The sequence below is a fragment of the Oncorhynchus kisutch genome, linkage group LG14 (genome assembly GCF_002021735.2).
Source record: "Oncorhynchus kisutch isolate 150728-3 linkage group LG14, Okis_V2, whole genome shotgun sequence".
NCBI lineage: Eukaryota > Metazoa > Chordata > Actinopteri > Salmoniformes > Salmonidae > Oncorhynchus > Oncorhynchus kisutch.
This window is the reverse complement of record NC_034187.2, coordinates 29,415,262-29,431,372: the sequence shown is the minus strand read 5'-3', so window position 1 is coordinate 29,431,372 and position 16,111 is coordinate 29,415,262. Positions and strand designations below refer to the sequence as shown.

The 16,111-nt window shown below is 45.6% G+C and overlaps 1 protein-coding gene across 4 annotated transcripts in view; it reads left to right on the top strand.

Moving 5' to 3' along the window:
• Nucleotides 1-16,111, top strand: part of LOC109904530 (ryanodine receptor 3) — a 160,897-nt gene that overhangs the window by 92,223 nt on the left and 52,563 nt on the right. For all 4 annotated transcript variants that reach the window (XM_031788211.1, XM_031788210.1, XM_031788209.1 and 1 more), the window contains 19 exons: nucleotides 1-3; nucleotides 232-336; nucleotides 4,489-4,592; nucleotides 6,024-6,107; nucleotides 6,280-6,439; nucleotides 6,833-6,980; nucleotides 7,075-7,277; nucleotides 7,794-7,968; nucleotides 8,312-8,520; nucleotides 8,680-8,882; nucleotides 9,032-9,101; nucleotides 9,182-9,342; nucleotides 9,459-9,624; nucleotides 10,278-10,364; nucleotides 10,485-10,711; nucleotides 10,820-11,636; nucleotides 11,838-12,038; nucleotides 12,970-13,072; nucleotides 14,011-14,145. The exon at nucleotides 1-3 is cut by the window's left edge and continues 214 nt beyond it. In XM_031788211.1, coding sequence (XP_031644071.1) covers nucleotides 1-3; nucleotides 232-336; nucleotides 4,489-4,592; nucleotides 6,024-6,107; nucleotides 6,280-6,439; nucleotides 6,833-6,980; nucleotides 7,075-7,277; nucleotides 7,794-7,968; nucleotides 8,312-8,520; nucleotides 8,680-8,882; nucleotides 9,032-9,101; nucleotides 9,182-9,342; nucleotides 9,459-9,624; nucleotides 10,278-10,364; nucleotides 10,485-10,711; nucleotides 10,820-11,636; nucleotides 11,838-12,038; nucleotides 12,970-13,072; nucleotides 14,011-14,145 — 3,361 coding nt within the window. The remainder of the gene's footprint in view (nucleotides 4-231; nucleotides 337-4,488; nucleotides 4,593-6,023; nucleotides 6,108-6,279; nucleotides 6,440-6,832; nucleotides 6,981-7,074; nucleotides 7,278-7,793; nucleotides 7,969-8,311; nucleotides 8,521-8,679; nucleotides 8,883-9,031; nucleotides 9,102-9,181; nucleotides 9,343-9,458; nucleotides 9,625-10,277; nucleotides 10,365-10,484; nucleotides 10,712-10,819; nucleotides 11,637-11,837; nucleotides 12,039-12,969; nucleotides 13,073-14,010; nucleotides 14,146-16,111) is intronic.

Below are 16,111 nucleotides of genomic sequence, written 5' to 3'. Positions count from 1 at the left end.
CAGGTAACAGGCGTATGGCTTTCAGCACAGAACGCCTCACACTAACTGCAACATGGCTCATCTTAAACACAGTAACAGTGTTTATCCTGCATGTTTTAAAGGGGCTTGTACAGTAATACCTACAGTGTAAGTGTTTCCAAATATCCACAATGTATGATTGATGACATAGGCCTGCTGTACTGTCTACAAACAGATGCTGTTTATCTACGACACTGATTCTCTGTCTCTCAGATCGTCATGCTGCCATACCTGGAGAAGGTCCGGGACAGACTGGCTGAGAATATCCACGAGCTGTGGGCCATGAACAAGATAGAACTGGGCTGGTCTTATGGGAAGGTAGGAGACCTCTTTAACACTGATGGAGAGAATAGATTCACAGAGCACTGGCAAACTATTTTGGGCAGTCCATGTCATTGACATACAGTGCCTTCAGAGAGTATTCAGACCCCTTAACTTTTTCCACATTTTGTTACATTACAGCCTTATTCTAAAATCGATGAAGTAAAAAAAATCCTTAGCAATCTAACACAATATCCCATAATGACAAAGCAAAACATGTTTTTTGACATTTTTGCACATTTCTTAATAATAAAAAACAAAAATACCTTATTTACATAAGTATTCAGACCCTTTGCAATGAGACTGGAAATTGAGCTCAGGTGCATCCTGTTTCCATTGATCATCCTTGAGATGTTTCTACAACTTGATTGGAGTTCATCTGTGGTACATTCAATTGATTGGACATGATTTGGAAAGGTACACACCTATCTATATAAGGTCCCACAGTTGACAGTGCATGTCAGAGCAAAAACCAAGCCATGAGGTTGAAGGAATTGTCCGTTGATGCCCGAGACAGCATTGTGACAAGGCACAGATCTGGGGAAGGGTACCAAAAAATGTCTGCAGCATTGAAGGTCCCCAAGAACACAGTGGCCTCCATCATTCTCAAATAGAAGAAGTTTGGAACCAACAAGACTCTTCCTACAGAAGCCACTCCTCAGTAAAAGGCACTTGACAGCCTGCTTGGAGTTTGCCAAAAGGCACCTCAAGGACTCAGACCATCAGAAACAAGATTCTCTGGTCTGATGAAACCAAGATTGAACTCTTTGGCCTGAATGCCAAGCGTCACATTTGGAGGAAACCTGGCACCATCCCTACTGTGAAGCATAGTGGGGGCAGCATCATGCTGTGGGGATGTTTTTCAGTGGCAGGGATTGGGAGACTAGTCAGGATCGAGGCAAAGATGAACTGAGCAAAGTACAGAGAGATCCTTGATGAAAACCTGCTCCAGAGCACTCAGGACCTCAGACTGAGGCGAAGGTTCACCTTCCAACAGGACAATGACTCTAAACACACAGCCAAGACAACGCAGGAGTGGCTTCGGGACAAGTCTCTGAATGTCCTTGAGTGGCCCAGCCAGAGCCCGGACTTGAAGCCGATCTTCAAGCCGATTCAGACCTGAAAATACCTGTGCAGCAAACCTCCCCATCCAACCTGACAGCGCTTGAGAGGATCTGCAGAGAAGAATGGGAGATACTCCCCAAATACAGGTGTGCCAAGCTTGTAGCTTCATACCCAAGAAGACTCAAGGCTGTAATCACTGCCAAAGGTGCTTCAACAAAGTACTAAGTAAAGGGTCTGAATACAGATGTAAATGTCATATTTTAGTTTTATATATTTGTATTTTTTTTTAAATTGAATGTTTTTGCTGTGTCATTCTGGGTTTTTGTGTGTAGATTGATAAGAGGTAAAAAAAAAAATTAGAATAAGGCCGTAACAAAATGTGAAAAATGTCAAAGGGTCTGAATACTTTCCGAAGGCACTGTACTTAGGAAAGACACAATACATTACCTCTAAATGGATCATCAACCAATATAAACATAAATAAACTATAAACATGAGTAAATCTCAGCTTGCAAATGTGTTGTTTGTGTTAGGCCAATTGTATTGATAATTATTTGTGTGAAATGCATTAACCCTGATCTAATCTTGTAAATTCTACCAATGTTAAAGCACCAAAACAAGCCTGTACACCATTTTGCTTTCTCTTTTATAATTTGCGGTTCAAACCCAACAGAGGGTAAGTGAAGAATACTCCCGTATTTCTCCTTTTGTGCTCGTCATGCCATTCATTCTAGAGACTCCATTTTTGTTTGTTTGTAGGCGAGAGACTCATCTTTTCTGTGTCCTAAATCAGTCATGAATTACAATGCAATTGTTTTAGTCAAAGGCACAGAAGGACATTTTGGCCATTCTGTTGCAGCAATTAAACAGGAAATAGGCCTCAGTGACATGTTTAGACTATAGATATTAAGATAAGATAGTTAGGTGTGTGTTTACATATGTCTTATTTCACACATTAGTTCACACTTATATCAAACAAGTTCATGTGTGAATTGGGAAATTAATTTGTTGCATATCCCACTCCCCCTGAGACACTCTCAGAGAGTGGGCTCATAGCCAGTGATCTGCCATTATTGACAGCGACCCTGGTAAAATTATAGTTAAATGCCTTGCTCAAAGGCACATCTTTCACCTAATCGGCTCGGAGATTTGAACCAATGACCTTTCGGCTGCTGGCCCAACACCGCTAGGCTACTTGCCGCCCAACATTGTAATTCAGTTCAGAGAATTTTAGTGGACACTTTAATGATTGGAAAGACTGACTATTCTTGATTGAAAATACTATTTTTCTCTCTCTCTCTCTGTTAGTTGAATTCCAGATTATTCAACTGGATGCGAATTCATTAAGCCCTACTGTTACAAAGACTGAATGACTGTTTCTTTGTTTCATGTTAGTACATTGCCAAAATGACCTGTTGTGCCCCACTGCCCTTAAAGGTGCAGACAATCAATATCAGAAACAATATGCAACACAGCTCTTATATCTATTTTTACACAAGTGATGGATGTGTGTAGAGTAGATCACCGTAGCCCACCCTACTGAATGATTCTCTAATTCCTGCAGTCCTCCTTCCACTCAATCCCACTTCTAAACACAACTGTGACAGTGTGATTTGTCCACCCACTGGACTGCCAGCCATTCCATCAGTTCCCACATCTTAGTAGAGCCTTTGATTGATGGTGAGGAGATCTATTACGCCGGGGTCAAACTCTCTTATTCATTTAAACAGAATTCTGCACCCTTGACATAGCAGTTTGGCTTTTATCTGTTTTTTTACGAGACCTCGTTAGCTTAGGCCGGGTGACATTGTCCTGGCAGTGCATGGGGCAAGCTACACCAGGGAGACAATATACTAAATCTGGGCTGAACAGAACACATACCTGGACAGCGCTGTTATTCTATTCCACTCTCCAGAGAGCACAGCTTCAGTGCTGATTTTAAAGAGGTCTGAGTTTTAGTTGCTGTGGTTGCTATGGGGTACAGAGGTAGGGTTTCTATATTACCTGCCTGACACACTTCACTATCGGAGGCTAGTATGGTTATAGAAAACTTGTAATAGTTTTATCAGCATGGACTATTGACGGTATAAAAATAATCTCAAACAAGCTGTGTGACATTCATACGAAGGTTAGTAAGAATAACAGCATGGACTTCTTTGTCCTCTGACAAAGCCCTATTTGAATGGACTGTAGTAGGCTGTCTGGACTGTAGTAGGCTGTCTGGACTGTAGTAGGCTGTCTGGACTGTAGTAGGCTGTCTGGACTGTAGTAGGCTGTCTGGACTGTAGTAGGCTGTCTGGACTGTAGTAGGCTGTCTGGACTGCAGTAGGCTTTCTGGACTGTAGTAGGCTGTCTGGACTGTAGTAGGCTGTAGGAAAAGTCTGTTAGGTCAAATCATTCCTGGGGAGTTCTTGTGCTATTCACAAAATAAATGCCTGGGATTCATGTAGCACACAAATAGCCACATATCTGTACAACAACACCACTTCATGTTTTCTTGGTCAACATGGATGTAATCCTGCTTGGGCTGGAAAGAGCAGCAAGACGGATTATTAGAGATGAAACAACAGCAGTCAAGAATATAATTCTATATCTCACTTGGAATGGTATTCAGGACTCACACCTCTCTATCTTCCAAGAAAACATGCTCCTCCTCTACATTCACAACATGTCCACTAGACTAGACTGTAGTATCACTCCAGGATACCAGTAGCCCTCTGTAAGTAGACAACATCCCCACTCTCTTAGAAAAAAGGCTTCCAAAAGTTTTTTGGGGTTGTCCCCATAGGATAACCCTTTATGGTTCTAGGTAGAACCCTTTTGGGATTCATGTAGAACTCTCTGGAAAGGGCTCTACCTGGAACTAAAAGTGTTCTAACTCTTATGGGGACAGCTGAAGAACACTTTTAGATTCTAGATAGCACCCTTTTTTTTCCCTAAGAGAGTACTCCCCTGTTGATTGACAAAAACCTTCATTGTGATTTGAATTATACTCACCTTTTGGAATATTTCTTTCCCCTTTCCTCAAGACAGTTGTAATATGTACAAATACTTGTACATGAACAATTGTCCTGTGTTTCACAGATAAGGGACGATAATAAGCGGCAGCACCCCTGCCTGGTGGATTTTCCCAGACTGCCCGAAACGGAAAAGAATTACAACCTGCAGATGTCAACGGAAACCTTGAAGTATGTCCTGCATTATAAGTAACTATGTTAGTTTAAATATCAAAGCTGGGCTTGGTTAAAACGCTGGATAGGAGACCAAAGGGCTAGTTGTAGATATATTAACTCTCCAGTAGGAGGTGCTGCCCAGCCAATCATTTTTTTCTGATAGTGACGTTGAATATCTGGTGTTGTTTCAAAGGTACAAATTCAACATATTTTATACATGGTTTGTCTATGTTGACAATTGGATGCCATGATGACATACATTAAACCTGTGGTTGAAATTTCACCCTGATGACTTTTTTCAAATCCAATGTATTTTCCACACAGATTCAATGTCACAGTACGTTGGCAAATTACGTTGAAACAATGTTGACTAACAGAAGGTGTGGGTGAACCAGGGGTCAGTTAGGTAGTAGACTGAAGGTGTGGGTGAACCAGGGGTCAGTTAGGTAGTAGACTGAAGGTGTGGGTGAACCAGGGGTCTGTTACGTAGTAGACTGAAGGTGTGGGTGAACCAGGGGTCAGTTAGGTAGTAGACTGAAGGTGTGGGTGAACCAGGGGTCAGTTAGGTAGTAGACTGAAGGTGTAGGTAAACCAGGGGTCAGTTAGGTAGTAGACTGAAGGTGTGGGTGAACCAGGGGTCAGTTAGGTAGTAGACTGAAGGTGTGGGTGAACCAGGGGTCAGTTAGGTAGTAGACTGAAGGTGTGGGTGAACCAGGGGTCTGTTAGGTAGTAGACTGAAGGTGTGGGTGAACCAGGGGTCAGTTAGGTAGTAGACTGAAGGTGTGGGTGAACCAGGGGTCAGGTAGGTAGTAGACTGAAGGTGTTCTCGTGCTGGACTCTCAGCACCTGAAACACCCCCAGTGTTCCTGACATCACCCACCTGTCACCGTAGGACATCTGCTAATGATCCACACTGACAGCCCACACCCAGACACTTAGAAACACAAAATAAAGTTTAATGAGACAGAGAAGTGTGTGTGTGTGATTAGAGAGAGAGAAAGTCTGGTTTGTTTAATGTTCATCTACAGTGATACTGACACAACAGAGACAGACAGCCTGGGCCCCTAAAGAGCAGCCCTGCTATTCTGCCATCACACTACATCTCTCATTTGTCCTCTTACAATGACAAAACTATGAGATTTTACTGATACAAGTGTGAATAACTCTTTCTTAACAAGTCCTTAAGGTGATTATATGGTTCCATAATGGACCGGGACATGCACAATTAAACAATACCATGCTCTCTGTGTATGCTCATGCTGGTTCATTTGCCACTGCTTGATGTAGGAGTGCAAAAACCTACCAAACCTAGTATCATAACATTATGCCTGCTGATTATAGTATTTAGTTAGTGTGCAGGCAATGTGAGTCACCCTCTTAGAGAGCTCATCCTGTGTAGACAGGTCTTATCCCCAGGATGGAGATTGTTAATCTGTCTCTTCACAGGACTCTGCTGGCATTAGGATGCCATGTTGTCCAGGTCAACGCCAACGCTGAAGAGGACCTGAAGAAGATCAAACTCCCAAAGAAGTAAGAGTCTACTAGACGTTTGAATACACAGATCAGCAAGAACCTAATACATGATTTACCAACTTTTCGAGATTCCTATGTTCTGGATAGGCTAGCGCAATGTAAGAAAAATCATGACAAATACTGTTTTGTCTAGGTAGTTAGACATTATAATGTCTCGTCTTGTTTTAAGCTACATGATGTCGAATGGTTACAAGCCCACGCCACTGGAGCTGTCTGATGTGAAGCTGACCCCAGGCCAGGAACTTCTGGTGGATAAACTGGCGGAGAACGCCCACAACGTGTGGGCCAAGGACAGGGTCAAACAAGGATGGACCTATGGCATTCTGCAGGTAAAGCACACAGTCTTCTGTGTTATGTCTGTGAAAGCACTGCAGGTTTTGACCACAGCTCACATACAGTAAACACATGGAAGGCTTTATAACTTTGGACAAAAGAAGGACCCTCTCTCTATGTAAGAGCAGCAAGCTCAAAATCAATACTGCTAAATGTAACACTACCTCCTGCAGAGGGATGAATGACACCAAAAGGATACACAGAATATCAGTATAGCGCCGGAGTAATAATGTCAAACGCCCAATGAACTACTCAATGACCCTTATAGATTGGCAGCCCAGTCGTGACAAACACTGGCCTATAGCGGGTCCATGGAGCTGGCTAAGTATCAGCACGATGATGAGTGGTGTGCGTGGGATTCTGACTGTGCCCATCTGTGCTCAATGCAGGATGTGAAGAGCAAGCGGAACCCTCGCCTGGTGCCATATTCTTTATTAGACGAGCGCACTAAGAAGTCCAACAGGGACAGCCTCCGTGAGGCCATCCGCACTCTGATTGGATACGGATACAATATCGAACCTCCAGATCAGGAGGGCGGTAAGTTATCTTTACCACACGAAGCCATGTTGACATACACAGAACAGTACAACACTTCCTGTGTTGATACTGTGGCCGTCTTCCCACCCAGCAGGCCATGTGGTGGACAGACTGAGCATAGACAAGATCCGTTTCTTCCGCGTGGAGAGGACGTACGCGGTGATGACGGGGAAGTGGTACTTTGAGTTTGACGTGGTGACAGGGGGAGACATGCGTGTGGGCTGGGCCAGACCTGGATGTAGGCCTGATGTAGAGCTGGGCACTGATGAGCTGGCCTTTGTCTTCGACGGATACAAGGTGAGCCCTCAACTCTATTCTACATGCTTATAGAGCGTTATAATCAAGGCACAAGGCGAGACCCAGATGCAGACACAGGAGGCAGGTGGTTGGAGTCTTACAATGTTTAATAATCCAAAGGGAATGGTCGTGGACAGGAAAAAAGGTCCAAACCAGAGTCCAGGAGGTACAGAGTGGCAGACAGGCTCGTGTTCAAAACCAGGAGGACTAGAAAATGGAGAATAGCAAAAGGAGTACGGGAAAAACCACGCTGGTTGACTTGACTAAACATACAAGACGGACTGGCACAGATAGACAGGAAACACAGGGATAAATACACTGGGGGGGGGGGGAAATAACGAGGACAGGTGAAACAGATCAGAGCAGGACAGTTATGTCTTTGGAAAAGAGACACTTTATCATAGTTGATGATGGCATAGCTAGCCTGGAGAGTATGATTTGTGTATATCATAATAAATCACATTTTGAATAAGGATGGAGTCAGATTGTAGAGCGTTATTGTGTGTGTATATTCAGGGTCAACGTCTGAACATGGGCAGTCGTTTCTTTGGGCGGTGTTGGCACGCGGGGGACGTGGTGGGCTGTATGATCAACATGGAGGACAAGTCTATGATCTTCACCCTCAACGGAGAGATCCTCATCACCAACAAGGGCTCTGAGCTCTGCTTTGCCGACTTCGAGACGGAGGACGGTGAGTGTGTGAGACTGAAGACGGTGAGTGTATGTGAAGGACCTCTATAAGCTCTGCCCCTTCTCTTATGTCTCTGTGCCGTCAAATCACTGACAGACATGCTGCAAAATAAGTGAAAATAAGTGCCTCACCGTCATGAATTGAACTTCATATAATCTGACACTTGTAAATGGCTTTTTATTAAAAGCTGGATTGATTTCCCCCTCCCCCTGATGTGTGTGTTCTTAGAATGAGAAGGGTGATGATGACAGTTGTTCTCACTCTCTCTCTCTCTCTCTCTCTCTCTCTCTCTCTCTCTCTCTCATTGACTCTCTCTCTTTCTCTCGCTCTCTCTGTTCCCCAGGTTTCATCCCAGTGTGTAGTCTGGGCCTGTCCCAGGTGGGGCGTATGAACCTGGGGAAGGACGCCAGTACCTTTAAGTACTACACCATGTGTGGTCTCCAGGAGGGCTTCGAACCCTTTGCCGTCAACATGAACCGTGAGGTCACCATGTGGTTCAGCAAACGCCTCCCCACCTTTGTCAATGTGCCAAAGAACCACAACCACATAATGGTAAGACCGAAAGTCAAAAGGTCAATGACAAAATTCGAAACGGTAATATACATGATATGTTGAGGCTCGCAGAAGGTTTACCTTAAAGAACCAGTAAGATATCTCACTTCCAAGTTGGAGAATGGCTAAATCAGTTGTCCAAATACATCTCCATCCCAGGTGACCAGAATAGATGGCACCATCGACAGCCCTCCATGTCTGAAGGTGAGCCACAGGACGTTTGGGACCCAGAACAGTAATGGTGACATGGTGTACTGTCGACTGAGCATGCCCGTGGAGTTCCACTCCTTCTTCAAGACCAACCCTGTCATGGACATGAACGGAGTGCATGAAGATCCCGAGTCCCTCAAACTGAAACACAGGTCAGGCCTCTGAACACACATTCACTGTTGTACAACACTAACATCTGTATATGACACTTACAGTATTGAGCTTAGTTTCTGTAAAAGCGCTTTATCTTCTAACTTACAGTATATAAAGAAATGATTAAATGCTGATGTTTTCCTTGTAGACATCCATTGAAGTCTATGAGACACAGTCATGATGGAATAAGAGGAACAGATTACAGCAACATCAGCACGGTATGAAATGGATGATAAGAAGCTGGTGATAGTTCAGGTGCCATGTCGTCAAGCTAACCTGCCACCGTGTTGTCTTGCAGTACCACTACTCTGTCAGGGTGTTCGCTGGTCAGGATCCATCCTGTGTGTGGGTGGGCTGGGTCACCCCCGACTACCATTACTATAGCAACCACTTCAACCTCAGTAAGAACCGGACGGTGACAGTTACCCTGGGAGACCAGCGTGGGCGGGTCCATGAGAGGTAATCGTGTTGTTAAGGAAACCCTCATCCTCATGTCGGTATGAATAGTGATAAGCAACTAATCAGATACTCAGATACTATCTTCTTTTTCCTCTTCCTCCCTCACCATTCCCCAGTGTGAGGAGGAGTAACTGCTACATGGTGTGGGGTGGGGACGTCACAAGCTCAGGTCACTCGTCCAGTCGCAGTAATGTGGACCTGGAGATAGGCTGTCTCATTGACCTGGCCACTGGCCTGGTAACCTTCACTGGCAACGGCAAGGAGCTGGCCACCTCCTACCAGGTACAGTATAGCCAACTACACAATGTCTCTATTTAAGATGTCCACTGCACAGTCTACAATCTCGTATCACACTCTCTTCGGTCTCCTTCCTTCCTGCTGCTATCAGCCCTACAGTCTCTGTCCCATCTGTCAGTCTCTTATCAGAACAACACCATCTATTCTCTAAAAAAAGATTTGCCTGTCCTGATCTCTTCATTAGTGTGATAGTCACTCAGTCCCCCCTGCCTCGGGCTCAGCAGCAGGGTAGGGTCTGTCTGTCCTGCCTGCCAGATCTCAGCTCAGTGTCTGGCTGTCTGTGTATGTACTCTCAAACCAGACAACAAAAACTCCCCTTTTAAAGGGCATGATCTTCTTAATTTCTCCCCTCGTAGAAACACGGCAAGCTTTTAAACTGTTCTGAGCCATCCTGCCAGCCTCTTCCCTAGTCTCTCTCTCACACACACACACACACACACACACACACACACACACACACACACACACACACACACACACACACACACACACACACACACACACACACACACACATCATCATGCACTCTCAATGCTACTCTTTATAGTCCCCCTCTATACTGTAACTGCAGTATGGCCTCTGTGCCTTTTCTGTCTGCAAACTTCTTGTATTAGTGCTGTGCTCTTTTTCTTGACCAGGTGGAACCAAACACAAAGCTGTTTCCTGCTGTGTTTGTGCGACCGACCAGCCCCAACCTCTTCCAGTTTGAGCTGTCCAAGATAAAGGTAGAGTGACTCGATTTGTAGAGTAACTCGATCCCTGAAGTCCATTTTAAATCTATCCACCTTTTCTACTGATATATCATCCAACTACAATGTGCTCTGTGTGACCTCTGACCTCCACAGAATGCCATGCCCCTGTCAGCTGCCATCTTTAAGAGTGAGCATAAGAACCCAGTACCCCAGTGCCCTCCGAGGCTCGACATCCAGACCATCAACTCAGTGCTGTGGAGTCGCATGCCCAACACCTTCCTGAAGGTGGAGACAGCCAGGGTCAGTGAGAGACATGGCTGGGTGGTGCAGTGTCGGGAGCCCCTGCAGATGCTGGCTGTGCACATACCTGAGGAGAACAGGTAGATGTGCACACATACACAGATTGCACCACACACCCTGGTTGAGGACATAAGCGCTCCTGTATACGTCCTCGCTCTGTTTAAACAGTATACTGACCTCCCCACCAGGTGTGTTGACATCATGGAGCTGTCTGAGCAGGAGGACCTGAGGAAGTTCCACTACCACACCCTGAAGCTGTACTGTGCCCTGTGTGCCCTGGGAAACACCCGCGTGGCACACGCCCTCTGCAGCCACCTGGACCAATCCCAGCTGCTCTACACCATCGACAACCAGTACTTGTCGGGCATGCTGCGCGAGGGCTTCTACAACATCCTGATCAGCATTCACCTGGAGACGGCCAAGGAGGCCCGCCTCATGATGAACAACGAGTTTATTATCCCCATCACTGCCGAGACGCGCAGCATCCGCCTGTTCTCCGATGCCTCCAAGCACCACTCTCCTCCCGGCGTGGGCCTCAGTACCTCCCTGAAGCCCCGGCTCAACTTCTACCCCCCCTGCTTCATCAGCACCAAAAGGGAGCAGCAACTGTACAGCCCCCAGATCCCCCTGGATGCCCTGAAGGAGAAGGCCATCACCATGCTGACTGAGGCCGTGCAGGGTGGTGGGCATCACATCAGGGACCCTGTAGGGGGCAGTGTGGAGTACCAGTTTGTGCCCATCCTGAGGCTGATTGGTACACTTCTCACCATGGGCGTGCTGGGAAGTCAGGATGTTCATAAGATCCTGCTCCTCATCGACCCCAACGTGTTTGTGGAGCATAGCGAGGATGCCGTCGCCGTGGTGATGGAGGCCACAGAGAAGGAGGGGCTGACGGGCACCGAGGAGAAGGCGGTGGAGGCCGGGGAGGAGGAGGGGGCCAAAGACGCCAAGCTGCCAATGAAAGGTCTGCTGGAGAAGAGGCTGCCTGAGCCAGTGAAACGACAGGTACTGGTTCTGCTAGTCTTTCAATCACATGCTCCGCAAAAATCCACTGACATTTTATAGTCCACTTTAAAATCACTCAGCCATGTAATGTCTCTGTATCAATGCTTTCTCTTCTAATAAGTTCCCTGAAGATATGTGTCATTGGTGTCTGTGTCTAAATCCCAGCTGATATTATATGTGGAAACTGTGTCTGTCTGCTAGATGTGTGAGCTGCTGCACTACTTCTGTGACTGTGAGCTGAAGCATCGCATCGAGGCCATCGTGTCCTTCTCAGACAGCTTTGTCTCCAAGCTGCAGTATAACCAGAAGTTCAGGTACAACGAGCTGATGCTGGCCCTCAACATGTCTGCTGCCGTCACCGCCAAGAAGACCAAGGAGTTCCGCTCCCCTCCCCAAGAACAGGTACACACTGAAATAGAAATAACCTAGGATGGCCTCCTGGTTAATGATGTAGGTTACGGGGAGTTTATCATCTCTCCTGTGGAGCAACAGTGTGGCAAAGTCACCGGCAAGCAGTTTTAGTCACAGACTCTCGGCCGTGGCCTTAAATCTGTAATTGAGTTAAACTTTTTGAAATGCTGCCCACTTCATGACAACTGGGGTGACTGCAGACATCTGCGTGTGTTAACCTTGTTACATTTGTATTAGATAGAAGAGTTTGCACATTAACACAGAACAGGCTGCTGCTGAGACTACTGTTCTAAGCTAGCAAGCACGCGCACACACACCGCAACAAGGGCACATTGTACTCATAAACCTCAGCGGCACTCTTTCCACCGCTCCACTCTAAACTCTAGTGAGTAGTGTGGGAGCATTCAGTCATTTTTCCTCATTCATGGTTAATATATTTATTTTCCTCAAATTCCCTTTGGTTTTGTATCAGTGGGTTCTTTCATTATGGAGAGAACCAGTCGGCTAGCCCGGATTGACTGAGAGAGGCCTAGTGACTGTCTCTCTAACTGCTCCCCAAAGCTCTTTAATTTGAGTGTGTCCCTCCGCTGCCCAGCCTCAAGGCTGTGGGAATCCATCCCTGCCTGCTGTGCTATTGCCTCTGCCCGGGGACGGGGCCACATCCAGGCTTTACATCCCCCCCCCTGCCAGACAGGAGGGAGGGATACCTCCCCATTTCCTCATCTACACAGCACGTCAGGGTCACTGCTCCCTGCTCACTTCAGCACTGTTCACAAACTTGAATGTCGTTTTACCTTCAGTCTCTATTACTGCATACAAGCGTGGTCATAGTTGCTATTTTTTCTGAACTATATATGTATAAAATGCATACCATTGCATACTACAGTCATGTGACCTAAATGACAGTTTGTGTGTGTTTCAGATTAACATGCTGTTGAACTTCAGTACGGGGGAGGACTGCCCGTGTCCAGAGGACATTCAGGAGGAGCTCTATGCCTTCCACAACGAGCTGCGGCTGCACTGTGGTAAAGAACACCATCAGGAGGGTTTATGTCTCCAGTCTGGACCTGAATATTATGACCTGCCATCTGACTAGGAATAAAAAATGAATGGTAGCATCACAGGGCCTGAGTGGGAAATGATACTGTAGAGATGAGCTGTGGGATTCACTGAAAACAAAACTGTCAACATGGCCAATGTTATTACTCACAACAAATTGGACACAGTGCTTGTCCAAATAGGACAGGTGAAAAAATATCCCCAGCAAAAGTTATTATAATTGCATGTTTCACTTCACAAGCTATGTAATATAGTTCGTTCTCATCCTTGTAAATCTATGTTTATTGTCGGAGCTCCCCAGATTCATTTGAATTACAGGGGGATGTTGTATTAGAGCTTCCTGTGTTTCTTTGCAGAAAGGACGTCTTCTATCTCTCTGCTGATGTGTTTTAGTTCACTGCCTCTCCAGATTGCTCTGACGTCTTGATGTTTTGCTCAATAATTGAAAAGGGCTGTATGTACCTAGGGGGTACTATATAAATAATTGAAAAGGGCTGTATGTACCTAGGGGGTACTATATAAATAATTGAAAAGGGCTGTATGTACCTAGGGGGTACTATATAAATAATTGAAAAGGGCTGTATGTACCTAGGGGGTACTATATAAATAATTGAAAAGGGATGTATGTACCTAGGGGGTACTATATAAATAATTGAAAAGGGCTGTATGTAACTAGGGGGTACTATATTGATGGTATTCTACAGTCATGCTGCACTTTTCTGACCTGCAGCAGCACCTTAGGTTGGAGACTGCATGGAAAGAGAAAGGAAAGACGAAAAACATTACACTAGCAAATGAAAGCCTATGATACAGCTGACATTATGTTGCCCGATTGACCCCTAGGAAACGGTATTTGTCCAGGAGTGGGATATCGATTGTATTCCTGTGCCGTGTGTTTGTGTAGGAATCCCTATGGAGGAAGAGGAAGATGACCAGGACACGTCTATTAAAGGTCGTCTGCTGGCCCTGGTCTACAAAATCAAAGGTCAACCTCTGAAGACTGAAGAGGAGCCCACGGAGCAGGAACAGCAAGCCCCCTGTAAGACTATACCATTAATATTACTCTTATTCTATATGTCACAGCCAGCAATAACGGGAACTGGCGACTCTGAAAACCACCGTGTCCCTCTAGTCCCTGTCGTCCCTGAAGATAATACAGTCCCTCAGTAATAACATATGTTTCCTAATAGACTCCTATAATAGGTTATCTCTCCGAAACAAGTCACTGTTTACTCGCTGTAACACAGGAGGTTGGGAAATTGAAAGGAGCAGGGTAGCTGCTGAATAGTGATGCTGGCATACAAGCCCTGTTTCATTTGTCTGGCATGTAGTACAGACACACAGTGGCAGTCATTTCCATTTCAATTTCTTTTTCAATGTTATTATGGTAATGCAGAGCCGGTAGAGGATGGCTGCTCCGCCTGGCAGTGAGGGGCATCTTCACTCAGTCCTGCTCTTCTGCAGAGAGAGAGAGAGTAAACACTGCACTGATTTAACTCGGGCTTCTTTATCCCAATCTCACACACACACGCAGATGACTGTACCAGTGTGAGTACAGTATGGAAATTGTCTGACATTCTAGATGTAAAATGTAATGTCAGAGGCTACTAATAAATGAACTGATTGTCGTTAATCAAAACACAATAAAACATTCATACACTTCCCTCCCTGTCCTTCAGGACAAACCACTACCACAACAATGTTTCAGAGCAGAATCCGCAATGTTATCAGGACAACTCTACAGTTCTTGAAACTATTAATGATATATAAAGCAATTTCAGATAATCTTCCTACCATGTAACACCATGCAATGCACTCACTGTTCTGAGATCAGTAAATCCATTTTTTTTGTGAAACAGGAAGATGAAAAACATGTTTGCACTCTTCCTGAAGATGGGTACAGCTCACTGCCTATAATATGAGTGCTGCTGGCATGGACAACTCCCCAAATTGCTGTGGGTAAATGTGGCCTGAAATATGCACCTGTGAATGCAGATGGTTAGAGGCAATCTGTCCCCAGACAGTTAGACGGACCTTGATGTGGACCACATGAGACCCCACTATTGATCTCACAAGAGAGAGGAGATGAAAATAGACGTTGTGTATTTCCACTAAAATACTTTTCTTGTATTGGCTGTTTTCTTCAGACATGATTGATTATAACTATGCTGTGTAACGGCAGACTGGGTACATGGTTCCACTGCTACTACCTCTGAATGAATTAGGAGTCCTGCAGGAGTGAGTGAAGAAGGAGTGAGAAAAGGAAAGGGTGCAATGCAGTGCTTTGATGCATCTACAAACGTGGTCAGACAACTCTGTGTTTCCACTGTTTTGGAGAAGTCCCACTAATCAACCTCCTACCTGAAACTCTGCTTCCTTCCCAGCCCACAGAGAGGCCTGATTCAGCATTGACCCAAACTCTCCTCTGCAGTCCCTATGTCCTCATGAATGAGGGGTCCAATTACATTTAGTCAGCTGTTTTATGGTCCCTCCACGGCCTCCAGTCTCTCCACATGTTCCTCTCCCCCAGGTTCCTCCCTCTGTCATCTCAGCTTCCCCGTGGGACCTTGAGAATACAGCAGGGGTCCTAAAGTCCACTGTAACTCCCATAGGACGCTGATCAGATCACAGGATAAAGGCAATAGCGCTGCCAAACTCGCTGACCTAGTGTCTATCGGCCACATTCATTTATTGGTCCAATATGATTTGCTTCCTGTTGATCGGGCTGTGTGAGATATAGTGTGAGCTGTAGCGCGTGTTTGTGAGGAGTTTCGCTCCACTGGGCCTGCCGGCTGACTGGCGTTTGTTCATCTTTGGAACTCTATTGTCATTCCTGGCGTGTCTTTATGTAATGAGAGATGGTCGTTATGCTCTTTGTAGCTGGAGAGGGAGAAATGTTGTTACATGTTTGTTACTGCCCTTCCTGCCCTGTTGCCTCTCTCTGGTACTGGGACTGATTACTCTGTGGAGTACAAGCCAATCAACCAACCAGCAGAAACAGAGAC